At 60.3% G+C, this 27,779-nt stretch overlaps 3 protein-coding genes across 12 annotated transcripts in view; 1 reads left to right on the top strand and 2 right to left on the bottom strand.

Moving 5' to 3' along the window:
- LIMS2 (LIM zinc finger domain containing 2) overlaps window positions 1-17,332 on the top strand; it is a 49,706-nt gene extending 32,374 nt beyond the window's left edge. For 6 of the 8 annotated variants that reach the window (XM_074334582.2, XM_074334603.2, XM_019717952.3 and 3 more), the window contains 8 exons: window positions 2,203-2,269; window positions 2,508-2,628; window positions 13,115-13,264; window positions 13,849-13,999; window positions 14,824-14,916; window positions 15,530-15,578; window positions 15,709-15,784; window positions 16,334-17,332. In XM_074334582.2, the coding sequence (XP_074190683.1) occupies window positions 2,203-2,269; window positions 2,508-2,628; window positions 13,115-13,264; window positions 13,849-13,999; window positions 14,824-14,916; window positions 15,530-15,578; window positions 15,709-15,784; window positions 16,334-16,481 (855 nt within the window). In that variant the 3' untranslated portion in view covers window positions 16,482-17,332. Of the gene's footprint in view, window positions 1-2,202; window positions 2,270-2,507; window positions 2,629-11,204; window positions 11,249-13,114; window positions 13,269-13,848; window positions 14,000-14,823; window positions 14,917-15,529; window positions 15,579-15,708; window positions 15,785-16,333 lie in introns of those variants that run through there. The other 2 variants (XM_074334588.2, XM_074334622.2) reach the window with 2 other exon arrangements.
- Window positions 822-10,205, bottom strand: GPR17 (G protein-coupled receptor 17). Its single transcript, XM_019717959.3, has 2 exons — window positions 9,967-10,205; window positions 822-6,430 (listed from the first exon to the last, which is right to left on the bottom strand). The coding sequence occupies exon 2, from the start codon at window positions 6,400-6,402 to the stop codon at window positions 5,383-5,385; it is 1,020 nt and encodes a 339-aa protein (XP_019573518.1). The 5' UTR covers window positions 6,403-6,430; window positions 9,967-10,205; the 3' UTR covers window positions 822-5,382.
- A 543-nt stretch (window positions 17,333-17,875) lies between the features above and the next one.
- MYO7B (myosin VIIB) overlaps window positions 17,876-27,779 on the bottom strand; it is a 138,540-nt gene continuing 128,636 nt past the window's right edge. For all 3 annotated transcript variants that reach the window (XM_074334550.2, XM_088794524.1, XM_088794525.1), the window contains 15 exons: window positions 26,759-26,925; window positions 25,538-25,719; window positions 24,517-24,647; window positions 24,067-24,224; window positions 23,725-23,878; window positions 23,144-23,299; window positions 22,085-22,190; window positions 21,170-21,283; window positions 20,838-20,925; window positions 20,208-20,314; window positions 19,525-19,710; window positions 19,142-19,258; window positions 18,885-18,968; window positions 18,616-18,735; window positions 17,876-18,257 (listed from right to left, as the gene is read on the bottom strand). In XM_074334550.2, coding sequence (XP_074190651.2) covers window positions 18,156-18,257; window positions 18,616-18,735; window positions 18,885-18,968; window positions 19,142-19,258; window positions 19,525-19,710; window positions 20,208-20,314; window positions 20,838-20,925; window positions 21,170-21,283; window positions 22,085-22,190; window positions 23,144-23,299; window positions 23,725-23,878; window positions 24,067-24,224; window positions 24,517-24,647; window positions 25,538-25,719; window positions 26,759-26,925 — 1,972 coding nt within the window. In that variant the 3' untranslated portion in view covers window positions 17,876-18,155. The remainder of the gene's footprint in view (window positions 18,258-18,615; window positions 18,736-18,884; window positions 18,969-19,141; window positions 19,259-19,524; window positions 19,711-20,207; window positions 20,315-20,837; window positions 20,926-21,169; window positions 21,284-22,084; window positions 22,191-23,143; window positions 23,300-23,724; window positions 23,879-24,066; window positions 24,225-24,516; window positions 24,648-25,537; window positions 25,720-26,758; window positions 26,926-27,779) is intronic.

The following is a 27,779-nucleotide window of genomic DNA, read 5'->3' as shown; positions in this document are numbered from 1 at the left end:
TGTCAGGCCTTGAGCTGAGCTGTGCTCCTGCCAACCAGAGCTGTGCATGCCACACCTGGTGGGCCTGTCCCTCAGCTGTGACATGTGAACACTGCTCCTCTGGTGGCTGTGGGTACTGAAGGAGAGTTGCCTTTCATCCAGCCTCCTCTGGGCAGACTCTGGGAGGCCCTGAGTGCAAACACTGCCCCGTGCACTTACCTTCCCTTAAGGTCAGGCAGTAAACACAGATCTATGATGTTTATCAGATGGTGCTAAGTGCTCTGGCCATAAGGGACCTTGGGGTAGGGAGGGTGAGTGGTCAGGGAAGGTCAAGTTTGAGCAGTCCTGAAGCAGGTGAGGGAGCCATGTACACAGCAGCAGGAGGGCACTGCAGGTGCAAAGGGCCTGAGGTCAGAGTGTGCATGGTGTTTGAGGAGCAGGAGGAGGCTGGTGGGAGGGAAGCAGAGAAAAGGAGAGGGAACAGCAGGGATGAGGGCAGGTTTCCCTTTAGGCAGATTTTGTCTGGCCCTGTGGGCCTCAGGATTTCACTGTGGAAGAGGCAGGAGCTATTTCAGGGTGTGGGTTAGAGGAGCCATACAGTCTGTTCCACCCTGGGAAGGACCACTCTGGCTGCTGTGCTGAGCAGGGATGGGAAGGGTTGCAGGGGTGGAAGCTGGGAAAACAGGTGGGATCGAAAGCCGGATTATTGCAATAATCCAGATGAAAGTGCAGAGGCCTAGACTGGGCCACATTTGCTCATAAGAGCAGACTGTTAAATTTTCTACAATCTTGCAAGCTGGTTGTTAGAGACAGCTGTTATTAAAAATTAAGTTATATAAACGTACAATGAGATAAAATTTTATTTAAAAAAAAGGTAACAAAACTCAAATCCCACCCCTTCCTAATTATTTTGTTACATTTACCATCATACATACATTTGAAGTTACTTCTGTGCATGTGTGTAGAGGACGCCCAGTAGTATACACCCCCGTGTACTACTGCACAGCTCTTCTCAGCTCTGTGCCGAGGTCAGGGAATATATGCACCACAGAAATTGGCAGACACCACAAACCAGCACCCCCCCCACCCCCAGAGCTGGTTGTTAAACATTTACCAGCACACCCCTGCCGGTTGCAGTGGGGGTGCTGGCTAGTGGCTGAGGCTGGGTAGATTTCGAAGGTTGAGTTGATGTGATTGTCTGATGGATGGCCATGGGCGTGTGATCTGCTTGGCAGAGCAGGAGCTGCTGTTCCTCAGTGCCTTTTGGGAAACGCTGGCCAACTGTGTGGGCAGTGGGAGGGGTGGGCAGAGCTCTGGGAGTGGTGGCCATATGCCTAGAACAAAGCCTGGCACACAGCAGGTGCTCAGGAAATGTTCGTCGTTGAATGAATTTAATCCCCAGCTGCCTCTACATGTCGCTGGGTAGGGCTATATCCAGTAGCAGCCTAATAAGACACTCATTTTAGAGAACAGGGGAAAACCAAGTTAAATTGTCAAGGGAAAAGAAAGCAGAGGCAGGCTTTGGCCACTGTTGGGGCTAGCGCAAGGGCCCTCATTGCCCAGACAGATGGGGACAGTGGCTGGCTGGCTGGTGTCCACAGTAGCTCCTGCTGGCTGCAGGATTCAGGGCTCTCCCTTGGGACCCCTGCCCTTTCTGTGTCTCCCGCCTCTAACCATGTCCCTTCCCTGGGTCTTTTGTGGCCTCCGGGGAAATGAACTTCTCACAGATAAGACACACAGGGAATGGGGCAAAGTGACGCATGAAGTTCAAACTTGACCCCAGCCCTCCCAGCCTTTGCTCCCACCCCAGCCCACTGCTGGCTCTCAGGACCCACAGGCCAACATCCTCGCAAACAGCGAGGGCCTTGAGGGCTGGCTTTGCTGAGGTCCCTGCTTCACAGCAGGGATGCCCCTTGCATTGCACTCCCCCATGTCGAATAGGCCATTCCCTCCATCTCTAAGCCTTGCACGTGCTGCTCCCTTTGTCTGCAATGCCCTTCTCTCAGTGCCCCTGCCCTGCTGTCCTCCAACTGTTTATTACTTCCTCCAGGAAGCCCTCAGGGAGGGTTGGGTGCTTTCTCTGCTCCCTGGGAAGGAGCAGTTGTACAAAGTGGGGTGCTTGTCCAGCTGTGAGGCAGGTCCTGATCCAACAGAGACTGGCCAGTGCAGCTTGGGGAATGACGGCTGGTTGGCTTGTACTTTCTCTGTTGGCTCCATTTGCAGTTTGAAGGCCGGAAGTACTGCGAACACGACTTCCAAATGCTGTTTGCTCCATGCTGTGGATCTTGTGGTAAGGGCTGGCGACAGACAGCACATGCCTTTTCTTGGCCCTGGGAAGTGTGCAGGCAGGATCACGGGAGCTCTTCCCTGACCGTGTCTCTGAGCATCAGCCTCCGGGCTCCTGCAGGCATTCTCTTCTCAAGCTCTGGGAGTGGAGCCCTTGGACCATGAGGACCGGGCTTGGGGCAGGGCTGAGGAGGGGGAGGGCATGTCCTCTGCGCTGGTGAGCAGGGGCGTCTCTCTTCTAGGTGAGTTCATCATCGGCCGTGTCATCAAGGCCATGAACAACAACTGGCACCCGGGTTGCTTCCGCTGCGAGCTGTGTGACGTGGAGCTGGCTGACCTGGGCTTCGTGAAGAATGCAGGCAGGTGAGCTGGGCAGTGAGAAGGCCTCATCACAGGTGCTGTGCTGAGTGCCAGGCCCATTCCAGGCACTGTGGCCTGTGCCGACGTGGCTGCTGGCCCTACCATGTCCTGCTAGGTGAATAGGAGGGCCCTGGTATACAGATGAGGTCTGAGGTTGAAGAGAGTGAGTGGTGATGAGTCAGGGCCCTCCCAGGTTCAGGAGTGTCCACGGGAGCAGGCTGACTCGGGACAGCAAGAAGGAAGGTGGCTGGAGCGGGAGCCACTCAATGCAGGGGATGGGTAAAGAGCTTAGAGTCAAGTCACTACTGCCTGCCCTGCCGACTGCTGACACTAGCTGTCCATGCCTTTCCTGTACTCACGGCTCGATGATGCTGGAGAGAAAGCAATGAGGGGACCCAGATTCACTTAAATTCGGGCCATCAGTCTCATCCGTGCTCAGGGCTAGGACTCCTTAGTAGCCTAAGTCCTACCTTCCAAGGAGACGTGCTCTTTTTTCCTCACCCCTCCTCCCACTGTACTGTCTTCACCTCCCCACCCCATGGTGGTGACCTCCCATCCCACCTCCCTGAGGGCACAGGCTGTGGGGGCACCCTTGCTGCCCAGTGCCTGTGCTGCCGCCAGCCTGGCTGTGCCCCTGCACCTCTGAGAGCCCTGCTCACCCTGCACCCTCTTAAGAGGGCTTGCGGCTTCCATAGCCCTCTTTCTCCCTTTCTAAAGGATCAGGCTGGGTAGCTCATGACACCTTCTGAGTCTTCTTCCCACATGGTTCTGCATTCTCTGTAGCCCTTTCCAGCATACCTGCTGGCTCCTCCCATCTGCTCCCCACTGCCCAGTCTGTTTGGGGTCTCTGTGGCCTCCACATTGCCAGATCCGTGGTCACTGCTGGTCTCAGAGGCCTTTACTGCAGCAGCCCTGCTTCTTGCTGAAATGCCCTCTCTCTGGGTGCCCAGGCCCCTGTGTTCTCATGGTTTCCTCCTGCCCATCTCCTCCTTTCCCCATCTCTCCATGTTGGGCTCCTTTGGGCTCTACATTTGGCCCTGTCATCTACCCAATATCACAGAGCCCTAACAGGCATGTATGTGCTGCACAATTCAGATGCACACCTCCACCCCAGACCTCTCTCTTGGGACACTCAGCTGCCCCTGTGCCACCTCACCTTGGTATCCACCAGGTGCCCCAGTGCAGCAGCTGACTCCGAGTTTCTCTGCTGTTGACCACCAGTCTGAGGGAAGAGCACCGCCTATCTCGTTATCAACACCCTAGCTGTCTGCTGACGCCCACACCCTCTCGTGTCTGGGCACTCACGGCCCTCTCCGTTCCCTGCTGTAGTACCCCTCACTCCTTCCTGATGCTGCTCCTGCGATCTCGTCCATTTGCCTGCCCAACGTGGCCTCATGTCCATTTCGATGTCTGCAGGGCACTCAGCGGGAAGCCGAGTTCTAAGTGAGAGGCTGTGAGTTGCAGGGGGCCCTGTGCTGATGGGCCAGGTGTGCGCCTGAGCAAGTCCTGCTCCCCTCCTGAGCTGCAGCTCACACTGTGCCCCCAGCCCCACTGCTTTCCTGGGGACATGAGGAAGAGGCTGGCAGTGCTCAGGAAAGGAAGATGTGACACATCTGTAAGGATAGGGGGCATGGCCCTCACTCGGCCCCTGTCAGCCCAGGCTGGATTCTGAAGGCCATGGTGCAGAACCTTGGAGTGTATGTGGGGGGGCCTATAGTGGGGTGTCAGAGCCACAGTCACTGCCCCGCCTCTGCTCCCTTCACCTCCACTTTGCCATTCTTGTATCAAAGGGAGAGGTTCTGGGACAGGTGTTGTGTTAACCAAACACAATAATCTTTAGAATCTTAAAGTTATGTTTATGACCAGTATAATCAAATACAAAAGAGGACCTGTGAGGGTGATACATGCCACACTCTGAAGCGACACAGCTCAGAACTTGGCCAGTAAGGGAGGGAGAGGGACTAAGAACACCCCTGCGGGGTCGGGGTCGGTGGGAGACAGGTTCCCACACCAAGACCCAGTTCCCCACCCAAGACATCCTCAGGTGGTGACAGAGCCCATTGTCCATCCATGCTGTGTGCTCGGGCAGGACTCGGGATTGTCAGGCCACGTGCGGGTCCGAGTGTGGGTTTATAGCAGGAAGAATCAATAAGTGATGTGCCCCACAGGCCATGTTTGCTGGGTGTCACCTGGCGATGAGCCTGAAATGTGCTTACAGGGTTCAGCTATCATTTATAGTTTGTGTCTCCTAAACTCAGGGGTCATCTGGCAAAGGTACCACAAAGGGAACTCAAAGCACCTAACACCGCACAGGAAATATTTAGACAGCCTTCTACCACTCACAAGATTCCCATGTGCCCTCTTGTCACAGGCCACTTGCAGCCGCCTTCTGGGCTCTTTCTGCTGAGCTTTGCGGCTGTGTGTTTCTGTAGTGGCAAGGAGGCTGGGACGGGGCCAGCAGTGCTTGGGAAAGGACACCCACTGTCCCGGAGTGACTCCTCTGGCCTCCTGCCCCTCTCCCTTACCACAGGTGAGCAGGGCCAGCACAGTCTGCAGAGGGGGCAGCTGACCGGTCCCTGTCAACAGTTCTCCCTTTTCAGGGATTTGTGCATCAGACAACCTTGGAGGGAATGGCAGTGACCTGCCGCAATTTCAGTTTCTTTTCTCGGGGTGTAGCTGGGAGAAGGGGGGCTTCTCCTTTGAGGGTCTGGGAGAAGCCTGAGACCCCCTCAGGGCAGGCCCGGCGGCATGTGGGACTCACAGCTCTGACCTGGCGCTCAGCGAGCTCTCGTTGGTTTTTCCCTCCAAGCTGGGGGGCGGGGCCGACAGCCTTTTGCCACAGAGCAGGTTGCACAGGGTGTGGCGGAACTTCTCGGCCACAAAGAAGTACATGACAGGGTCGAGGGCCCCGTTGAGGCTGGTGAGGCAGGAGGTGATGCGGTTCCCCAGGGCCAGGGCGCGCTGGGCGGCGCACGAGGCGCCGGGGCCGCGGCGGCGCAGCACGTACACGGCGCGGTGCACGTGGTAGGGCACGAAGCACACCAGGAAGATGGCCAGCACCATGGCCACCATGCGCACCGCCTTGCTCCGGAGGCGCTTCTCCACGCGGGGGCCTTGCCGCAGGCTGCGGATGATCAGCAGGTAGCAGGTGACCGTGGTGACAAAAGGGAAGGTGAAGGCCACAGCCAGGGACACGAGGGCGTGGTGGGAGGCCCTCTCCCGGTACAGCTGCAGGCACACCACCGTGTGGTTGGTCTGCACGGTCTGCGGGCTCACCAGCAGTGGGGCCATGGCTACCGCCACCACCACCCACAGGAAGGCGCAGGCCAGGTGGGCGTAGAGGGGCCTGCGCAGCTTGAGGGACTTGACGGGGTGCACAATGGCCAGGAAGCGGTCAGCACTGATGCAAGTGAGGAAGTAGATGCTGGCGTACATGTTGAGGTAAAACAGGAAGCCGGTGAGGCGGCACGGGATTTCCCCGAATGGCCAGTGGCTCCCTGAGAAGTGGTAGACGAGGCGGGTGGGCAGCACCAGCACACAGGACAGGTCTGCCACAGCCAGGTGCATCAGGAACACATTGGCGGGGGTGCCTGACCTGTGGTCCCGGATGAAAAGCCACAGGGCCAGGGCATTGCCGACAAAAGCCAGGAGGAAATCCAAGAGGTAGAAGGAGGCGAACAGGACGTTCTCCAGCCATGTTTCCTGGCCACACTGGTCTGCTGCAGCCAGGGAGGAGTTGGCCATCAGGCCTGGGGAGGCTGTCTCGAGGCCGGTCATGCTCCAGCCGGAGGAGCCCTGGAGGAACCTGGAAGGAACAAGTGTCCGGGTCCCGGTAGGGCACTGCCCTCCGTGGGAGCCCAGAAGAGAGCCCTCGATGCCTCCAGAACCTGCCAGCTCCTATCCCAGGAGCCATGCTGTTCCACGCCCAGCACTGCCTTGGGGACAATAGGGGGACCTCCTGTGTCTGTCCGGTCACAGGCTTTCTGGACTTCAGTGAAAAGCACCAGGTGAACCAGGGCCTGGAGTTTGCCAGGCTGTTGCTTGGCCCCCTTCCCTGTGCCGCTGTGCCTTGCTGAGTGTGCGAAGGCGAGCCTGGCCAGGTGTCCCAGAGTCCACTGTCTCAGCCACAGGGCACAGAGTGGGCAGTGAACCCTGTCTGTCTGAGGCTCTGGGAGTGGGAGCCTGGAGGGAGGGGTTCCATGTTTTCTGTCCTGGTCCCCAGGTTGCTATCTGAGTGGCAGGGGTGGCACATGGGGCCCCTGACCCCTGCTTCTGATGGGCGGGTGGGCTACCTATTCCCAAGAGCTTGGTGCCCAGCCAGCTCCTCTCCAGCCTTCTCCTTGCTGGGTGAACCCTGCTCACCCCGAGTCCCGGGACCCTTCCTGACCTGCCTGCCTGCAGGGGCTTGAGGCACTTCCCACAGTAGCAAGTGCTGAGTGTGTTGCCACTTTCTGACCACAGCTCCCCTAGGTCCTGTCACAGACGAGGGCCCCACCAGAATACAACCATAGGCTGTGTCCCAGGTCGGAGGCCTGCCCTGTCTGCTGGCACCTGGAGTCTCTGGAGCGTTCTGGACTCAGCCCCCCATTCTGTTCTGGCCATCCTGAGATGGAGAAAGCCCTGCATTCAGGCCTCAGGCCCACAGGAGCATTTTAGCACTAGGAGTCGTTTAACAACCAGGAGCAGGTTCTTTCCCAGGGGAGACAGCCATTTCACCCAAAGGTAGAGACTGGCCAGGGTTTTCTAGATCAGCAACCCCAGAGAGACCAGGCCCAGGAGGACACCTGTTTGCCTGGCCTCACTGGCCTGCTTTACCCACACCTGAGGGGCCAGCTCAGAGGTCTGCCAGCCTTGCTAACAGCCATTTACATGTGGTGAAGGGACCTCAGTTCTGGGTGGGTGTCGCCCCCCCCCCCCTCACCTTCAGCCTACCGCCGGCAGACAGGGTAACATAATCCTGTTTTGATTTGGTAAACTCAAGAGATCCAAAAAGGGTAGGGTAGGTCCCAAACACCCTGACTCCCTTACCAGGTCTGGGAGTGGGAGGTGTGGACAGGAGAGGGCAGGACAGCAGGCACTCCCTGCATCGTGAGCTGGGGTCATGGAGGGCGCCAGCCCTGCTCCTCATATCCTGTGGTTGTTAAGGGACTTGAGCCCAGCCGACCCTCACCTGCCGCGCAGCTTCTGGGGCTCCCCTGGAAGCTTGGTCTCCCGGCCCATGTGTCTGGGCTGCTGGGGGTAAGAGGGGGGCTGTTCACAGGACAGAAGCCATTCCGGCAGTGGGAGGAGCCCAGGCTACAGCATGGCGGAGTGGCAGGTTGGCAAGATCCTTCTCCTGGCCAAGCGTACCTCTACGCTGAGCAGCCAACGGACCTGGAGCAAGTCTGCTGCAGACTTGTCCTGGCCTCCATTTCCTCTCCTTCTAATGATTATGGTAATACCTCTGGTGGGGGCTGACATGAAGAGTGGGTGTGCCCCAGGGGGCTTAGTGATGGGCTCTGTTAGCACAACCGCCCCTCGCGGGGGAAGGGGACTGGGTGCCGCTCCTGGGCATGGCTGAAGAAGCAGAATGCAGGGAGGGCCTGGCAGGCCGTCCAGTAGTGAGAGGAGCAGGGAAGGTGGTCCAGGTTGTGGGGTGCTGGCGGCCTGGGAGCAGCTTGACTCTCCTTGTCAGGCCGCAGCAAGCACCGTGGGTTCCTTAGCACCCTGTCCCGTATGGAAGGGTGAGGGCCTGCTGGCTGAGCGGAGGGAGCCAGGGACACTGTGAGCAGCAGCAGGGAGCGATTGGCCAGTCTATGACCTCAAGTAAAGAGGGCCATACATGTCTAATAATATCACGTTTTAATTAGTTCCCTGCCTAAGTGATCTTCCTTGGCTCCAGAGCATTTTGGAATGCCTACCATTCAAATTCAGAGATGACTTGTCTGCTGCTTTCGTGTGTGTGTGTGTGTGTGTGTGTGTGTGTGAGAGAGAGAGAGAGAGAGACCTAAGGGGGGGGGGGGGAGGCTTGGAGGCCGGGAGGGGATGGGCCGAGTGAATGAGGGGTCCTGTTGGAACCCAGGGCCAAAGGAGGAGTGCAGAGGGGCGGAGCTGGGTGCCTTCCACTTCAGGCTGCTCCCCAGGCCTGGCCCCCACATGCAGGCTGCTCATACGGACTGACAGCTGCTCTGCCTGGTACCGGTGGGCAAGCCTGTGCCCGCTCCTGCCAATGCTAAGAGACAGGCATCAGCACCCATTTTACAGATTAGACAATCAAAGCTCTGACTCCACCAGTTGCCCAAGGTCATGGCCAGAGGCAATGGCCCTGGAGTAGGAAGTCAGACAGGGAGACTCAGCAGGAACACCCAGCACCGCCCAGGACACCGCCTTCCTTCCAGAGACTGAGAGGCCCCAGTTGCCAGACCTGGGATTGTGTCGGTGTCTCAGAACTCACACTCAAGTCATCCCTCAGGTTCAGCGCCTCCTCCTTGGGGCCTGGCTCCAGGACCAGTGACAAAGTTTGGGGGGCCCAGCGCAAAATGAAAATGCACATCCCTTGTTCAAAAAGTAGGACTTTCAAGATGGTGACAGCAGAGCATTAATCCGAGCGTGGGACCCTGTGTGACCACACAGGCTGCTCAGTCCGTCCTGGCCCTGGATGGGCCCACCAGCACCTGCTTTCTGCCTCTTGCCCAGCGCCCTCAGCCTCTCACCCCTGCGGAAGGCTGCATACACGTGTGCTCTCTAGATTGAGACTTAGTTTTGAAATGCTTTTAGGCTTGTTTCTGGTTTGTTGGGGTTTCTCTGCTCCTCCCCAGTTTAGGAGTTCTGCATTGATTTTTGCATTGTGGTCTGAACTGGGCCCATCTCACTCTTCATGCATTCCATAGAAGCGTGAGCCTGGCCTGCTGTGCTAAGAGAAGGGAGGCTGAGGGTGCACGGCATGTGGCCTGGGGGTCGGGGGGCACGGCTGTGGGTGAGGTGTGCGATGGGCGAGGCATGACCCCATCGGAGGCCGAGGTGGCCATGCTGTGGTGGGCTGGCAGCCCCGCACCTCCAGCCCGCTCCTTCATCTGGCTCCTGCTTGTGCCACGGCAGATAGTAGTGAGGAGCCTGAGAGCTGACTCATTGCAGCTGTGGATCTGAGGCAAGGCACGCAGCGTCTGTAAGCCCCATCAGGGGGACAGGGATGCTGCCCTGTGGGGCTGCTGTGATTCAGACTCTGGCATCTGCCACAAGTAGGTCCTACCATTGTCACAGAGAGGCACCTCAGGGGCAGGACACCCCATCCCTGCCCTGCTTGAAGTTTGCTCTGCGTGGCCCCTGAGCACCCTGCCTGCCCCACCCAGCCCTGGCCCTTACCTTTCACAGCTGGGTCCAGGCGGAAGGGGCAGGAAGACTGAGGGGTGGCACTGGGCTGCGCCCAGTGGGTGGTGACGCTGGCCGTGGGCTCCGTGCAGCTGTGGTGGAAGGCTGGCTATTTAAAGAAAGGAGGGGAGGCTGCAGCCCCTAAAGCCCTCAAAGGCTGCTTCATTCCCAAGGGGTCCGTTGTGCGGTGGGCCACTCCTACAGCTGCCTCTGCTGCCACTGGGCTGTGAATATTCCAGTGTGTCCCAGCCCGGAGCCCCCCACCCCCAGCCTGGCCACGCAGCATCACAGAGGCCGTGTGTGTGACTGTCTTCAGGGCTGTGGAGTGGGTGCGGGCTGGATGGAGGGACTGGCTGGGACTAACAGACACAACAGGACGTTTCAGAAGGGGACAAATTCCTACCAGTGGGGGGGTAGGGAGGGGCTGGCTGCCATGGCAACGGGCCCAGGCTCCCAGGCCTGCAGGGGCTTCAGTGGAGGGGTCTTGTGAATGGGGAGGAGGGAGGCTGAGGAATCTTGTTTGGTCGAATGAGAGGGGACTCTTTCAGGACACTTGCTGTGGGGCCTGTGTCCTGCCCCGTATAATTAAGACTCCGTTCAGGCATGTGGAATAAACCATGGCCTTTATCGTGAGCGGGACACAGCTGCAGCCTGCCTCATAATGGGGCGCTGTCTGTGCCTGTGGGGACAGCGCAGTCCGGGAGGCCTGGCCCACGCCTGTGCGGGCTCCTCTGGCTGGCAGGCCCCTGAAGGAGGCCATTGCTGCCACTGCCCGCTCCCCCCCCCCAAAAAAAACCCTCCTGGGCGGTGCTTGAGGCTTGGGGTGTTTGGATGTTGGCAGTGGCTGCTCCTAAGACTGCTCCAGCAAAGCTTGTCTCTCCTTTTCTTATCTAGTGACTCAGAGCCAAATCACTGTTCCTAATTTCAAAAGACTTTGAAAGATTTTAGTTAAAAGGGGAGCTGTGTACGTAGCTATCACTGGGAAGTTACCACGTGTACCCCTCTAAACTTGTTTTTCACACAGTCGTGGCCAGGCGAGTTCATTGTTCCTTACAGGCAAGGAACGGGTTCAGAGAGGTGAAGTCACTTGCCTGCCCGTGACAAACTGCTAGGAAGTAGCAGAGCCAGGGTTTGAACCCAAGCATGTGTGATTCCAAAACTTCTGCTTTCTCTGTGTGTGTTTGTTTTGTTCTGTTTTTCTGTTGCAGCTTGATGCTACAATTCTTAGATTCCATCCTCATTCTGCCTGGAAAAAGATTCTCCAAGTAGCTTTCAGGTCTGGTGCTGGGATCGGGTCTGTCAAAAGATGTTTCCCTGCTGGGGCTCCTTCTAGGGAGCTGGGCGCCTGGATCCTGTCCTCCCTGGGAGCCAGTGGTGTCAGGTGTGGGGCCTGGGCCCGCTCTGCCATGCCCTGGGAGCGGCGTCTGGAGTACTGGCCCACACTGGTTCGAATGAGGGTGTCTAATTGGCTGCCTGAGCAGGGCGTTTCTGTTGTTGGGGTGATTGCTGACAGAGACTTTGACGGCACTGAACGTTGCAACAGAATTTTGGGGAGTTGTCCTCACTTTAACAGCTTTGAAACAAAAGGTTAAATGTCCTGATGCTAAGAGGAGTCACCAAAGGTGGCAGCAGGGTTACAGGGAGTAAATACTGTGTCCGTGACAGAGACACGAGCAGGTGGTCGTTGTGGTGTGGACAGGCTAGCCACAGTGGTGGCTGGCAGAGTGGGGTGGGGAAACTCACTGGGCTTCAGGGATCTGGCACTGGAAGCGGCAGAGCCTTAGTCACGGAGCTGAAGGCTGCAGCCACAGGCCACATCTGCGGCCCATGGTCAGGTAGAGAGAGCCAGAGGTCCCAAGCCAGGAGACCAGCTCCCAGTCTTGGCCTGGCCATGCTGTCATGGGAGGTGATGCACACCGTTCCTCCCTTCCTCTCCCACAACCGCTCACTCACTCTCGTGTCAGCAGACTCGTCCTGAGCTGCTGTCGTATGTGGTGGGTATAGCTGGGAACTGGCATAGCTTAGCAGATGACTGCGGGGCATGCCCTTGGGCTCCTTGCACGCATAGCCACTGGGGAGGCAAGACAGACAGGGCAGGCAGAGAGTGATGATGTGCATCGCTGGGCACAGACCCAGGTGGGGTGCCGGCCCTGCGTTCAAGGTCCTGGATCTGAGCTGGCTGCCCGGGCACCCGGGATCTGCCCACCACACCTTGCCTGAGGTTCAGTCTTCGGTGGAAAGGGGCCCATGCTGGGACCAGGTGAGGAGTGGACAGGCTCCCTGTGGGTCAGGGGCCTGGAAAGGGAGGGGGTGGGCCCAGATGCATCAGGGGCACTTGAAGATCAAGGTGCCAGGCAGGGATTGGGAGCCATGGATTGGGGCCTTTGTACATCTTTGCCTGGCGACCCTTAATCTAAATTCCTGCCACCTTTGAGGCCCAGGGAAACGGAAACCATGTTGACTTCTCTCAGTAGAGACCACAGCTGCTGCCCAAATGCAGGGAGTAGCACCAGAAATTACTCTGAAGTCTTCACAAAAAAGACTCTGTAATGACAGTTCTTGGGCTTAGAGGCCTCTGTCGGACACAGCCGTGCTTGTCTTTGGAGACAGAAAGAGCCTGTGAATGTTTGTCCCTCTTTGTCTGGCAGACCCCAAAGGAAGGGGTGTGCGGGTCGACGGACCTGGCCCTCCTTGGCTGGATGGGGCGGTCGGCGGGTGGTGGCTGTTGTAAGGCTAATAGTTGCTGTCTGATTACTCATGTGTTAAAAGACATTTGAAAGATAAAACTGAATTTTCAGCCAACGTTAGTGAGATGTCTATTCCACACAATGTCCTAGGCTCAGAAAAAGTGGAAAGAGGAAAACTGTCATGTTTGCTGTACCACCCAGAGACAGCAACCCCCTCCATTCTGGCGTGTCTCCTCCTGACTTCGTCCTGTGCACAGGCACCTTTGGGAGGACATGTCTGGGCCTCCCTGGCTGCCCACCTCTGTGAGGCCACTGGCTGAGCCCATTGAGGCTCGCAGATGTTCGTTAGAGCTCGGGTGGGTCAGGGACCTCCTCTCCTGGGAGGTGGCCCTGGCTGTCTGGCAGGAAGGGGAGGAGTGGGCAGTGTGCCCCTGTTACCTACCTGTTTCCCATAGGCACCTGTGCCGGCCTTGCCACAACCGTGAGAAGGCCAAGGGCCTGGGCAAATACATCTGTCAGCGGTGCCACCTGGTCATCGAGGAGCAGCCCCTCATGTTCAAGAGTGATGCCTACCACCCAGACCACTTCAGCTGCACCCACTGCAGGCATGTTGGACCGGGGCTGGTGCAGAGTGGGGTGGGACCCCCTCCGGGGCAGTGGTGGTGCAAGAGAAGGGGTGCAGGGTGGAGATGGATGGGCCAGGAAGGCACTGTTGCAGGAGCCCTCTTTCTCCAGGGCTCTTTTCAGGAGGACGTGCGTGATCCGGGCTGAGCCTTGGGGGTGAGGGAGGAGGGGGCCCCTGGATGAAGCTGACAGGAAGAATTATAGACAGAGGGCGAGGGGGAAGGGGAGGGGTTGGTGCCAGTGCTGGTGCTGGAGCCGTTCCCTGTGCCTGTCCCAGCCCCCAGTCTGGTGCAGAGGGGCCCAGACAACACATCTCCTTCTCAGAGCCCTGACGGAGCAAACACAGGCTGCCTTCTGCAGGGACTGTGCGGGAATCCTGTGCCTCGGGGCCTGTCTAGGGCATGGAAGTCCCCAAAGAACACAGACATCAAAGAGCCATCTGCCCAGGGTGCTGTGCTGGAACAGAGTGGGGCCTGTCAGGAAGCTGCTCCCTGAGGCTGGAGGGGCTGCTGTGACCACTGAAGGAGGGCAGGACGTCACCTGGGGGCTCCGTGCTGTCTTGCAGGAAGGAGCTGACTGCTGAGGCCCGTGAGCTGAAGGGGGACCTCTATTGCCTGCCATGCCATGACAAGATGGGGGTCCCCATCTGTGGGGCATGCCGCCGGCCCATCGAGGGCCGTGTGGTCAACGCACTGGGCAAGCAGTGGCATGTGGAGGTGAGCGAGGCCGGCTCAGACAGGAGGGGGTGCCCCTGGCTCCTGGTCACGGTGGGGGTCTGGCGCTGCAGCCCCTCCAAACTCCCACCCCCAGGCTGACACAGCTCCTCGTCACCCTGGCCTGGCCCTAGCTCATCCACAGGAACCAGGCCTGAGCACAGACCACGGTCAGGCAGCCATGCCCACCTTCCTTTTTCCCCTTCCTGACCTTCTAGAGGATTCCAAAGTTATGAGAAAGCCTTAGGGATTGTGGAGTTGTCGTTGACAGAACTGGCTGTGCCCCATGTAGACACGGAAGCTGGGCACACCTGTTGGTGGGCTCCTCAGGCGTGTGCACCTGGGTTACCCAGGGCACGCCCCTGCATTGTGGGCGCCCAGTGTCTTATGGACACTGCTTAGAAAGGCTTCCAGTCCCCAGTGCCCGGCCGGCTCTGTCTTCCAGAAGCTTGGCCTTGGGTGGCCTCTTGGGGAAGTTCCTGATGTGGGGCTGGCCAAATCCTGGCTGATGGGTCACATGCTGCTCAGTCCTTCTGGGACTTGTGGGATGTCCACAGGACACAGACGTACGACCTTCCTGAAGGTGCCATGCAAATAACAGAGCCGCCACCCCTGGGAGGGCCCAGTACCCTGGCACCTCACCCTGACAACCTGGACCAAGGTGGCTGGGCGTGGGGCGGGTCCAGAGAGGACAGCCATGTGCAAAGCTGCTCACTGGGTGTGGGGAGGACTGACGTCTGCTGACACCAGCAGTCCGTGGAGGTGTCAGCCCCACTGCCCGCCTGTGAGCCCAGCGAGGCCTCTGCTTCCTGTCTGCTTCTTCCCAGCACTTTGTCTGTGCCAAGTGTGAGAAGCCATTCCTGGGGCACCGGCACTATGAGAAGAAGGGCCTGGCCTACTGTGAGACGCACTACAACCAGGTGGGGCCTGCGGCTGAGGGCAGACACGGGCGGGTGTGGAGGGGGTGCTGCCTGGCCCTGTTGGGGGCCTGCAGAGGGTGTGTGGGAAGGCTGCTGAGTGGGCAGTGGGGGCGCTGCAGGCGTGGGGGGGGGGGCTGAGGGCAGCCTCCTCAGGAGCCTCTGTGGTGCCAAGGCCCCAGTGCAGGGTCCTGAGACCTGGCAGACCTGTTGGCCTCAGTGTCTTATCTGAGAAATGTGCCCCCACGGCCCAGGCCTCCTGTTGGGACTAAATGAGATGCCAGTGTGAAGTCCTGGGTTCATGGGGCTGCCATGTACCCCAGGCTGCTCATCCTGCTATATCCGGCAGGGCTACTCTCCTGGCCTACACACCCCAGGACTCCAGCAGGAACAAAGGGGCATTTTGGGGAGTGATGCCTCAAACTGTTGTCCTTCCCGGGGGATGAGCGATGAGCCAGACGTGCCCTCACCTCAGGCCTGAGGCTGTGCCCTGGCAGGAGGCCCAGGAGGTGCAGCTGGATCCCGAGAGCTGCCATTTTGGGTGGGGCCAGGCCACAGCCCTGGCCCTGGGCTGGGACACGACTGCCTGTGTGTTTGACACCTGCTTCATCCACAGCTCTTTGGGGACGTCTGCTATAGCTGCAGCCACGTGATCGAGGGTGATGGTAAGGCGCTCCTGTCCCTGTGTCTCTCCGCTCCTCCACTCCCACCCTCCCTGTTGGCCCTGGCTTTGCACAGCTGGGCCTGCAGGTGCCTGGGAGGGCCTCCTAAGCCCCGCCCATCTGCCCATCACAGTGGTGTCAGCCCTCAACAAGGCCTGGTGTGTGAACTGCTTCTCCTGCTCCACCTGCAACAGCAAGCTCACCCTGAAGTGAGTCCTGCCAGCCTCCCAGGGTGGGGTGCCTGCGCTGGGTGGAGGGCTAGTACAGCGTCTTCCCTTCCCATGGAGGTGTCACGGGGCTCTGCCTTTCCTCAGACCTTCTCTGACCTATTATAGTCAGGCCCTGGGTGCAGTGGGAGCAGGGGCAGTTCCAGCCCATGGAGGCAGGTCCAGGGACCCCCAGGGCACAGTGAGAAGCAGAACAGCACATACCCGCAAGGACACTGGGCTCTGGGGAGAGAAGGGCATTCCAGCCAGTAATAGCCAATTCAGAGGCAAAGGAGTCAGACCACCAGCTCATCCAGGAAGCTGAGGTGTCTGAGGGCAGTGGTGGGGCAGGGAGGTTCTCAAATGTCAGAGTCTGAAGACCTCCTCTTCCACTGTGACCTCTGAAGCTCACCCTGGGGCTTGGCCTGCTGGCCGGGGCCAGCAGAGGCCCAGGGAAGGCCGCTCCTCCAGCCGTGGCTCTGCGGTGTCGAGAGAGACCCAGTCAGGGCTGTGGGGCGTGGGGCCCTCCTGACTGCTGCACTGCCTCCCCAGGAACAAGTTTGTGGAGTTTGATATGAAGCCCGTGTGTAAGAGATGCTACGAGAAGTTTCCTCTGGAGCTGAAGAAGCGGCTGAAGAAACTGTCGGAGCTGGGCGCCCGCAAGGTCAGCCCCAAGCCTGTGAGGCTTAACTCTGCCTGACGCGCCTCCTGCCCTGTGCCCTTCTGTATGCCACCTCGACTCCTCACAGTGTCCCTTCCTCTGTCCCCGCCTTCCTTTCAGTTCTTTTCCTCCCCTTCTCTCTAGTCCCTGCCCCTCTCTTCCCTCCTCTCCCCAGGCAGCTTTCTGCTCCCCTGCCCTGGGTTCCTCCCCCTCCTTCTCTGTAGGCACAGGGCAGAGGAGGGCACAGGAGGTGCTGAGCCTGTGGCAGGCCTGTGCCCGCACGCTTTAGCCTGAGGTCCTCCACGGACAGGAGTGAATTGGGCCTGGGGTCTCCTGGCCTGGGACCTGGGCCCCTGCCCCCACACTGCCCCGCTCACCTGTCCCATCCTCATAGGGGCCTGCTGGCTCACCTTCTTCCCTGGGGATTTGCTCAGCCTCTGCCTCAGAGGCCCCACTGTGCACAAATGTGGCCCCACATAGCCAGGCAGCTGCCCCAGCCCCAGTACCAGGACCACATGGCAGGGGCCTCTGGGGAGCCACCCGCACTCCCTCAGCTAAGTTGGATCCCTGTGTCCGGATGGGTCAGCCCGTCCTGCCACCTCACCTCACGGATCAGCAGGAGGGACAAGAACCCCACTGCCCCGTCACTCAGGAGCTTCCGTTCTGAAGTTCGGCCTTGGCTACTCCACCCGGGGCCTGGGCCACTGTAGTCCCCCAAGCTCCTCTCTGGTCACCATAGTCCCTCCAGCTGCACCCCCTCAGGGGTCTGGCTGGGGACCAGGAGATCGTGGGGTCAGGTGGGCAGCTCATTCCTATCCTCCGGGAGCATACTTCATCTGTGGCCAGCACGGGACTCACACTTGTACAGTGAATGAAGGCGTCTTCACACAGCTGTGAGACCTGAGTGGTTTCTCGTGCCGGGGTGAGGAGGTGGGGCAGCGGCCGTGGACGCACAGAGCAACAGAGACCAGCCAGGCTGCCATCAGGGCTTGGAAACAGGCCAGGCAGAAACCCACAGTCCACGAAGGATGGCCTGGTGGGTGGAGTGGGGAACAGGCTCCACAGGGCTGTCTGTGCAGTGGGGACAAACCCAGGTCTTCACAGCCCTGTGTCAAGCTTTGCGTCCTGCCTGGGTACAGGCTGGTCTTAGCACAAAGCCAGTGGCCGGCACCTTGGCCCAGCCCTCCTGGCAGCAAGTACGTGTCCCACTGCCCTGCAGGGTGAGGAAAAAGGTGTGCAGAGGGTTCTCTCCCCATGCCAAGAAAAGGAAAGGCGGGCAAAACCAGTGAAGTCACTCTCTGAGAATGGAATTATCCCCGGCTGTCCCTGGGGAGGTCACAGTGCTTTTTGCTTTTCCTGGACGAGTCCCTTGCTGTCCAGTGTCTCCCAGGCGTCTTGCCCACCCCATGCCCTCCTCTCACTGACACACTCCCCACTGCTCCAGCAATTTTTATTCAGCATCCTTGGGGGGGGTCCTCTCAGCCATCCACCCACCTCCTTGAGGGCCTCACACCCTGCCCCTGCCCTAGGCTCTGTCCTTTGGTCTCGAGATGAGCACCTGGGGTAGGGGGCCTGCCTGCAGTGCTGGGGGGGGAGGGTGTTTTGGGGAGAAGACAGCATGAAAGGCTGCCTGCAGAGGGCAGGCCCTGGGCCAAACAGAGAACCCCAGACTGGGAAGGGTGGCTGTGTGGGCAGTGAGCCCCCACTGCTCTGCTAGGAATTGGCCGGGGCTGAGGCGCGGGCGCCCCGCTGCTTGTTCACGGCACTCAGGAGCTGCTGCACATACGAGGTCAACAGGTCGTCCATCTTGTAGCCCTGGACAGGGGAAGGGTAACAGAGGTTGTGGGGGCCCAGTTGGGGGGCTTGACCAGGGCCTGGCAGTGCCCAGCTTCTGCTCAGGGATACCCTGGGCAGGGAGGTGAGGACAGAAGCCAGGCTTCTGCTGTAGGAAGAGTGACCAGGACCTTGGGGCCCACTGCCAGGCCTTGCCGCCACGCCCAGCCTGCACCTCCTTCCAGACCTCCCAGCTGGCCTTGCCCACCCGGGCACAGGTGGCCATGCCCCCATTGTGAGCAACTTGCCTGGTGGCAGCGGTGGCTCAGATCGGGGAAACCCAGTCCCTAGAGCCTCTGGGCCCTGTGTGTCTGGGCTGGGAAAAACAATAGGGGCTCACCAGAGAGGTCTCACACAGCAAGCGGCTGCCCTGGCCCAGACTGCCCAGTGCCATGTGGAAGTAGGTGCTGCCACTGCTCCAGTTGGCGATCTTGGTGAAGGGGTAGGTGGTGAGCAGCTCCTGGGGGCAGAGCAGGCAGGAGGGCACGAGCCCGCTCTAGCCGGGGGCAGGGGGGCCCGGGCCTGGGCCCTCCAGCGCCATGGGAGGGGGCAGAAGGACAGATGACTACGGCCCCACCCAGTGGGGGTCCCAGGACCTGGGCGACCTACCTTGGTCTTGGGGTGGATGAGCAGGACCCCGTGGCGATTGATGGCGATGAGGATGATGTCCGGGTAGGAGGGCTCCGAGCTTTGCTGAGGAGGGCACGGTGGTCACAGCCACACTGGGAAGCCAGGGGCCACCTCCCCGAGTCACCCGCATGCACGCACACATGCGCACACATGCCCCTCCAACCTAGCGTGTGTTTGAGGCAGGCTCAGGCTGCTGGGCTAGAGCCAGGCGGGGCACAGCTGGGTGGGGGGCCTACCTTCACCTCGAAGAAGGCAGACCCGAAGGTGGGCCACCGGCAGATCCACTTCAGGAAGGCCACTTTGGCCTCTTCCACTGTCCTGTCCTGGTGCTTGTCACAGGCCAGCAGGATGCTCTGGAAGAGATGAGGGCCCGGGGGGAGCCTTCCCAACTGGGCCCTCGCGATGGGGCCCCGCGGTCCCAGCCAGAGCAGCACCTGTGGGCCTGAGGCCAGCCTGGGGGGCACTGTGAGCCAAGCATGTCTCCCGCCCCCCGGGGAGAAGCATGTGTCTCTAAGGCACTATGGAGGGGCTCCCAGGCCCAGTCCGCCCTCCCTGCCCAGAAGGCGGGGCCCTGGGAGGGGCAGCAGCCCAGGCTCCCTCCCCAGCCCCTGTCAGGGACCTTTTTCCATTCCTCCGAGGACATTAGGCGGGTGAGATTCTCTGGCACAAGTTCCCTGAGGATCTTGGGGACACTGGCCAGCTGGGACTGGTCGTTGCCAAACTGCGCCTTGTAGATGAGTCCCGCCAGGTGGACGGCATCCTCCCTCGAACACTTGTGGAACCCACGCAGGTACTTGGGCAGCTCCTGGGTGACAGGCACACTGGGCCTTAGGTTGCTGCTCCTCACTCGTGCTCAGGTGGCAGGGTTCCAGCAGGGGGAACATCCCCCACCCCCTCCCTGAGTCGGGCCAGGGATCCCTGACATCTTGCTGTGATGCAGTGGCCCACACCCCCTTATGTAGCTGACCCTGCAGCACAAGGGCCCCTGCTCCCAGGCCCTCTGCCCCCTCCCTCCCTGGCCATCGTGCTACAGGTGATGGCACAGTGCTGTCCCCAAATGCTGCTCTCCCTCTGTTTCTGGCTCCAGAACCCTCAAGGGGGTAGCCTGGTCACCACATGGGGCCACAAGGGCTCCAGAAGCCACTGGTGAGCCTTCTGGACATTCTTGGACCTCACAGTGGAGGTCGGGCCCCGTGGGGCATGGCAGCTGTCATGGGCCTTCCTCCTCCACGTCTCAGGGCAGGTGTAGGGTGGAGTGAGGGTGAAGCCAAAGCCCTGCTGTGAGAGAGCCTGCCCACGTACTTGGTGGTAATGGAGTATGGTGTCTGCTTTCATGTCCTTCCCTGGGACCACATTGAGCCACAACTTCCGCATGAAATACACCTGGTAGGGGAGCAGCACAGGGGCCCCTGGGCAGGGCCAGTAGTGAGCACCCGCCTGTCCTGCGGTCTGACTCTTGCCAGGACCACCCCCGCCCGCCAGGTTCTGTGGCCGTGCCCCACCTCCTCCCACGGCCCAGGGTCCTGTCGCCCTCCTCCCTGCACCCCGCCTGAAGCACGCTGTCCTCAACACCTCTTCACATCGCTGCTGTGTCTGCCCTATGGGAAAGCCTCCACCCTTCCGCTCCAGCCCCAAATTTTCCTCATCCTTCAAGACTAGTGCAGAAGCCTCCTTCCCCAGGAGTGTTCCCTCTCAGGATGCCCCATGCATCCTCTATCACCCTGCCATCCATTCTGGGCCGGCCCTGCCTGAGCTGGGAGAGCTCCCAGGGCCCTCACCGCCTGGCCGCAGCCTGGCCATATCTGTGACACGGGTCATAAGCAGCACTGAGTCAATGGGCCCGAGCCATGCAGGGGGTGCCAAGGTCAGATGCCTCTGCCTTTAGCCCAGGGAGGCACAGTCCCCCCACCTTGCCCCACAGACACCTCCCACCTTCTTTCTGGGGCTTGCTCTTCTTCACCCAGTCAGACACCTGCCGCAAGGAGTCGAAGAAGAAGTCTCCCTCCTTCTGGCTGATGACCTGGGGTAGGTATGGAGGGAGGCACAGGGGAGGCCAAGTGGAGGGCTTCCGGGGAGCGCCCTTCTGGGGGGCCCCGGAGGCTAGGTGCTATGCTTGGCCTTGCTCACTTGGGTCTGTGGACTCTGTGAACTCACCCACCTTTGCACTCACGGCCCTTGGCATGCAGACAGGGGTCCCGCCAGCATGGGCGGGACTGCCACGCACCCTGCCTGCCCCCTGCTCCCGGCCAGGCTGCCCGCCGTACCTTGTCCACGATCTTGGTGAAGAGGCTGCAGCCTTCCCAGGAGGCCAGCTGCAGTCTAGTGGCAATGCTCTGGCACACCTCCTGCACCCGGGTGTGGGAGCCCACCTCCAGCATCTGGGCAGGGGGCAGGAGTGTCTCAGGACTTGGTCTGGGTGGCCCCTCAGAGCCTGACCCTGCCACACCCTCCTAAGAAGGGCTGGATCCTCCTGGCCTGAGAACAGCAAGCCTTTCCTTCTAGAAAACTGGCCAGATGTTTCCGTTGTTTAATCACACAGTTCAGTCTCAGGGCCCCAAGGGGCCCAGCCTTTACACTTGCTTTGAGAACCCTGCAGCCAGACTGTGGGCACTTGCCATTCAGGGACTCAGCCAGCTCCAAGACCCTAAAGGCCACAGTGCTGCTGAGGGGACCCGGAGGGCACAGGGCCCCTCAGCCTCCTCTGCCCACCTGGCCAAAAGCCTCTTCATCACAGCTGCACCTGGACGGTTTCCCACCTCCCACCTGTCCCCTCTGCCGTCCCCAGCTGCCAACATGGGCAGGGCCCTGTTCACAGGCACACCTGATGGTAGCACCTGCTCCCCACGCCCAGAGCAGGGTCGGAAGCCCGCAGGGGACTCGGCCTTGCTGCCCATTCTTCTGGCCTGCTCTGTCCTGTGCCTCAGCCTAGAATGCCCCTTCATAGCTGTGGGACAGTCCTGACTTTTCACTGCTCTGGCAGCGCCCCCGGGGGCGGCCCCGCCCTGCACTGGCCTGGAGCACCCAAGGGTGCACGGCTCTCTCTTTACACCTCAGGGCACCCAGGGCAGGAAAGTGGTGAAGGGGAGACCACCCGGTCCTCAGATAACCAAGGTGGGGGACATTACCCTGGGCTGTGAGCCAGGAACAGGGGCGGCGGGGTCCCTGGGGCAGGGGCTCACCTCGCTGGTGTCATTGGGGAGACAGATCTTGTGGCAGATTCGGGAGATGCTCTGCTCAGCGGCCTCCACCTCCACCTGGTGTGGGGGCTGCTTCCGGGGTCCCGTCCTAGAGCCAGACAGTGCACGCTGCACATGCCACCCTCCCACTCACCCTGGCCACCAGCCTCTAAGCTAACTAACTATGTGCCAGACACAGAACAAGAAATAACTCCAGCAACCACTGCTGGGGGGTGGCTCCCAGGGGCTGCCCCTGCCTGGCGTGCTCAGCATGTGGCCCAGAGGAGGTGGCAGAGGCCAGCCTGGACTCACCTCCCAGGTGATTCAAGATTCATAGAAATCCAGGAAAGCCTGGGACACACATAGGGAAGGGACCTGGCTTACCTGGGCCTTCAGCAGGTAAGGCCGGCTGTGTTCTTGTTTTCACAAAGCAAGGGCACATGGCAGGGGGCAGGGACCCCGACAGGGCCTCTCTGAGGGCACCCACCTCCCTCTCCACGACCAGGGCTGCCATTCACTGCCACAGCCTCTCACTGAGTCAGCCCACCAAGCCGGGGGTGGGGGTGGCAGGTAGCGAGGCTGAGATCCAAGACAGAGCTGAGGAAAACTGCCCGGCTGTGTGTGTGTGTGTGTGTGGGGGGGGGGCTGGAGTGGGTGGATGGCACACAGATTGGCAGGGATGGGCCTCTCACCTCAGTCACCCTGGGCTGGGCTAGGTGGGAAGATGGCTTGGGGCATCAAGGTCACCCTGTGCCTCCAGACAGTTATTTTTATGCCCTAGACAGGCAGCCGTGGGGTGGGGAGCCTGTGGCTACGACTGAGCCTGCCAGGAGGCTCCACTGACAACCGGGACCCCTCTGAGATCCTGCTGGGCCTCCCTCTCCACCTGCCTCCCCAGTGGCTAGGGACCTGGTCCTGCCTCCCCAAACTGATGCCAGCTTTTGAAGAGGACACAGAGTCTGGCTCCACTGGGCCACGAGCTCCTGGAGGGCCAACTGGGTCCCTCAGCATTCCCCAGGCCGACACTGCAGGGTTGGCCAGTCATGGTAGCCAGACACTCACCTCAGGACCCTCTGGACGCGGCGACTACAGTCAGGGGCCAGCGGCTTCTCCCTCCTCGTGTCTATGAACTTCTGGGTGTGGGGCAGCAGAGCCTTGCCAGGCGGAAAGAGACCAGTGCAGAGCCACAGAAGCTGCCAGCCCCGTTCCTCACTGTACCTGAGGGTAGTAGCGCCTGTCAGCCCACGGGCCCTTCCCAGAGGCCAGGCCAGCCGGTCCCCTTGGGGAGATGGGATGTGAAGCCTGCCTGAGGCATGGACAAGGAAGGGTGCTACTGTGCCCATTTTGTGGAGGAGCACACTGAGGCTTAAGAGGCCACAGCCTGCCCAGGTCACACAGAAGAGAAGGTGGGGAGCAGGCAAGGCCCAAGGCAAGTCCATCGCCCTCCCTGCTCTGAGCACCCCAGGATGTCAGCAGGACACATCAGGGTTCCAGCCCAGCCCAGCGCCACTTCAAGTGCCCAGGAGGCCTCCAGAAGCTGCCCCTCCTGCTCTGAACCGTGCCCAGAGCCTCTGGGGCTGGGGGCCGCGGCACGGCGGCCTGTGTGTGCTGGCGCCCTCCACGCCCGCCCTGCCCCAGCAGACCTCTTGCTGTTGTGTGTCAGCTGCTTCAGGATCTGGCAGTAGACCTCATCCTGCAGGGCCGTGTCCTGGAGGGCTAACGAGAAGATCTGGTCGGTGAGCTCCACGGAGGTCCAGGCCTGCCGAGACGGGTAGTCGCCCATGTACCTTAGGATGGGTGTGGCCGTCAAGGAGCACGTGTGGGATGCTGTCTGACCCCACTGACTCTTTCCCTGGCTCCACGCCACCCCTGACCGGCACCCTGAGCTGTATGCTGCCTCTCGGTCCTGTGCTCCGTTCGACCTGGCCCCGTGAGCAGTGGTGGAGTTGGCATGGAGCTGGGGCAGGCCAGCTGGGGAAGGATATCGATGAAGATCTGACAGGCGGCGTCCCGAAGCTCAGCATTGGCGTGGACACGCTTGAGCAGAGGCTGCCGCAGTGGCTCAGGAGAGTGGGCCCATAGGTGGCCCCGGGACCGGGTCAGGGGGAACATGGCCCTGCTGACCGTCTCGTTCTCCGGGGCTCTGTCAGAGATAGAGGCTGGTGTGAGGGCCCTCCACGCCCCTTCTCCGGCCCTGCTGCTCCTGTCCCCTCCTCACTGGCCTACATGTGGCACAGTGGGGAGGGAGACCTGGGCTCCAGGGTGGGTCCCCATAGGGATACCATCTGCGTCCATAGCACTCAACTGAGACACAGGTCACTCCCCTCAACCTGCTGAGTGGCTACAGGAGGGTCAGAGGCTCGCCTCCCTGCCTGGGGAGGCCTCAGGGAGCTCAGAGGGGCTGGCTGGGGCTGGGGGGATGGAGGGGTGGGCACCTGAAAAACTCGTAGGAGAACTCCTCCAGGGTGTGTGGCTTCTCCTTGGTCTGCTCCTCAGGTGGTGGCTCTGCCGGTCTCCCTTCCTGGGCTGCCAACTTCCGCTTCTCTGGTGACATGGCCAGCAAGCTCTGTGGGGGCACAGGCCTGTGGGTGCCCAGGAGCCACTGCACACAAGGCCCTTCCCACAGGCTCCTCCTGACCTGGGAAGGGCTGGGCCACAGAGCTGAACAGGCCTGGGCTTACCCCTCCTGTGTCACAAGCTGTGTGATCTCTGACCAGTGAGTCAACCCCTCTGAGCCTGTTTCCTTTCCCTTAGGAGGGCTTCTCAGACCCCGCAGGCTCCCCTTCCCCAGGGCACCTCTCCTCAGGGGCAGCTCTGACTTGGTCCTGCTGCCTGGCCTTGACTCCTTCAGGCCGTAGCACAAATGTCACTCCCTCAGGTCTGCGTTCCCAGACAGAGTGACACCCTATTATTTGCTCCTGTAACAACCAGTGCTGCTTCTTGGTAGCATTTTACACACTTGCCATCCCTCAGTCATTTGCCCAAATGCTGGAGGGGAGAGCCACTGTTCTGTCCAGTCCTCTGTTGTGCAAACTGGGGCTCCACTGGCACTCAGTATGTACGTGTGTATATCTGTTCTTCCTCACGTGGGTCTGCGTGGGGGGCAGGCGTGGGCTGGTCCTCGGGGGACGGGGAGGCTTGGGCTTCCTTGGGTCAGGGTTTGCATGAGGCTGAGGCTGGGGAAAGGATGAGTTTGTTCCCAGGACACACCCACGGTGGGAGCGATGGAAGGAATGCCCATTTATTGAGCCTCACAATAATGTGAGTATAAAGCACAGCACAAACACTGCCAGCTTCACCATTAACCCAGAGGGATGGTGGGGCTGGCAGAGCTGATCTGAAGCCCAGATGTCCCTCATGGCCCTCTGTGAGGTGGGGGGCAGGCCCCTGAGCTAGGATACCAGGCTGGGCACCCTCCCCATGTGCCCACAGGTGCGTGGCCTGAGTGCAGCTTACCAGCAGCTGCACCGAGGGCTTGGTGACCGTCGGGATGGCATAGAGACAGGAGGTGGGCACCAGCCCCGTGCTGCCCGTCCTGTCATTCTGGCCCAGGGTCCAGCTCTCAGAGGCCAACAGCCCCTGCTTCTTCGTCAGGATCAGCAGGTCCCCCTTCTTGAAGGGCAGGAGGGTAACGTCACCTGCAATTCCAGGTCACACACACAGGGGCAGAGAAGCCGCTGTTTACCAAGGGCTCTGCAGAAGCTGGGGCTGCTGGCATTTCCTGGGTTCTCTTGTTTTGAGAAATGAGGAAGCTGAGACTCAGAGGTGGGGGCCCGTGGCCACTGACAGGAGCGGTGGTGGGATTCCCAGAGCTCCAGCCTTCGAGGGCCTGGGCAGGCCCGGAGCCTGGCAGGCAGGGCCTGGGGAGCTCTGACCACAGCCCCACCTCAGGAGAGCTGCTCAGAGGCCTGCCCAGGAGCGAAGGCAAGAGGCAGATGGACAAGGGGCGAGTGCCCAGGCTGGCAGTCACCAGCCTCCTTGGGCCCCAGGTGAAGGGCTCCATCTGTACAGTGAGATGACAGTTCCTCCCCCATGGGGGTGGTGGGGACAGGCGAGGTGGCAGGGATGAGACTTCCGTGCTGACAGTTCTGACTCTGGTGAGATCCTGAGAACAGCCCCTCCTTCTGCATCCCAGCGAGCCTCCCCACTCCTTCCAAAGCCCTTCACTAACCCCCCCAGTTTCCCACGAGTGCTCAGTTGCTGCTGGGCCTGGTGTGCAGAGAAGCTGTGGCCAAGAACTGGGCTGCGGGGCTCCAGTCCCTCAGCCCTGAGCTGTGTCACCCTGGCCACGCTGCTTCTCTTCCCTGCTTCCCTGTCTGTGAAAAGGGGTAACAGGCAGCTGTGGGGCTGGGGCTCAAAGCACAGGCCGGAGGCCAGTTGCTGTCTGCAGGGGGCGGGTGCAGGCCCTTCCATGCCTCCCTTAGCAGTCATCAGCTAGGGTGACCTTGGAGGCTTTGAGATCACCTCCTCTAACCCCACATTTTGTGGAATGGAAGGCTTTGCCCAAAGCTTCCCTCTCAGTGTTTTGTGGTCCTCTCTCCCTCTCTCTGCTCAAGACCCTAAGCCCTGCTCCATGCCACATGGACACTGTGACATGAAGATGTGCAAGTCACCCTAATATCAACAACACGACGTGCCCCTTACTGCCCCGCTCCCCCCCGCCCACCCGCTGGGCACCTGTGGCCTTCCGGTCCTGCAGGGCCATGGCAAAGATAGACCTCTCCTTCAAGCCCTCCAGAAACATGGCCACCAGCTCGGCAATGGCCACACTGCTGGGGGACACGAACTCATACTCCTCTCCATGCAGTGTGGACAGCAGCAGCCTCTGCCCGCCCCGGGCTGCCCTGAGGAGACAAACAGGTGATGTGGCCACAGGCCTCCCCCACCCTCCCCATTTCAGCCCCTCAACAGCCTCAGAGGGGTGACCCTCCTGAATTACAGACGAGGACACACGACTTGTCTAGGGCCAGGGGCAGGCCCAGGGGCTGAGCCTGCCCCAGCCCCAGGCACCCCTGCATGTGGTGGCGACCCAAGACCTCAGAGACAGTGGGTGGTGCCAAGCTGTGTGTGGGCTCAACAGGGACACTGCAGAGAATGTTGGAGCTGAGATGAGGCGACAACTTTGGTGGATGTGGGCAAGCTGCCCAACCTCTGCGTGCCTCAGTTTATTCATCTGCAGACTGGGTGGTGCTGTGGGGACTTCACGGCATATGGGAACGTGCCCAGCATGGCCAACCTCAGTAAGTGGTGGCCAGTGTGTACTCTGCACACACGGCAGTGATCACAGTGGTCATGCCACACGGGGACTTAACCCAGGGTACAGGCTACAGAGTACAGGCTGGCCTTCCCAAAGGGATTGGGGGCGTTCTCAGGAGAAGCTGCGGGGTGGGGCGGCTGAGGCCCAACCTGGCCCGCATGGCCACCCTAGCACTGCTCTGTGCCTGCTACACACCCAGGCCCTGTCCCTCTGTGGTCTGTACCTTCCACACGACCAGTGAGAACAGAAGGAGCTGGTAAATAAACGCAAACCCAAAAGGCTGCAAGCCTTATGTGCCCCTTTCCTGATGGATTTGGGTTTAAAGAGAGGCTGAGAGGACAATGCATGATGCACAGATGCAGCGCCAAGGGGCAATGTGGCCTGTGGCAGAAGAGGCTGGGGTCCCACATGCAACGGCTACCCTGTACATGTTGGTCCTTA

The sequence above is a fragment of the Rhinolophus sinicus genome, chromosome 17 (assembly GCF_057876585.1).
Source record: "Rhinolophus sinicus isolate RSI-liver-muscle chromosome 17, RSI-T2T, whole genome shotgun sequence".
NCBI classification, from domain to species: Eukaryota; Metazoa; Chordata; class Mammalia; order Chiroptera; family Rhinolophidae; genus Rhinolophus; species Rhinolophus sinicus.
Note: the sequence above shows the minus strand (reverse complement) of the source record. Positions and strands in the feature narration are given on the sequence as shown.

Excerpts from the sequence above, each read along its gene's own strand:
- GPR17 (XM_019717959.3), bottom strand. The coding sequence starts at position 6,402 with ATGACCGGCCTCGAGACAGCCTCCCCAGGCCTGATGGCCAACTCCTCC.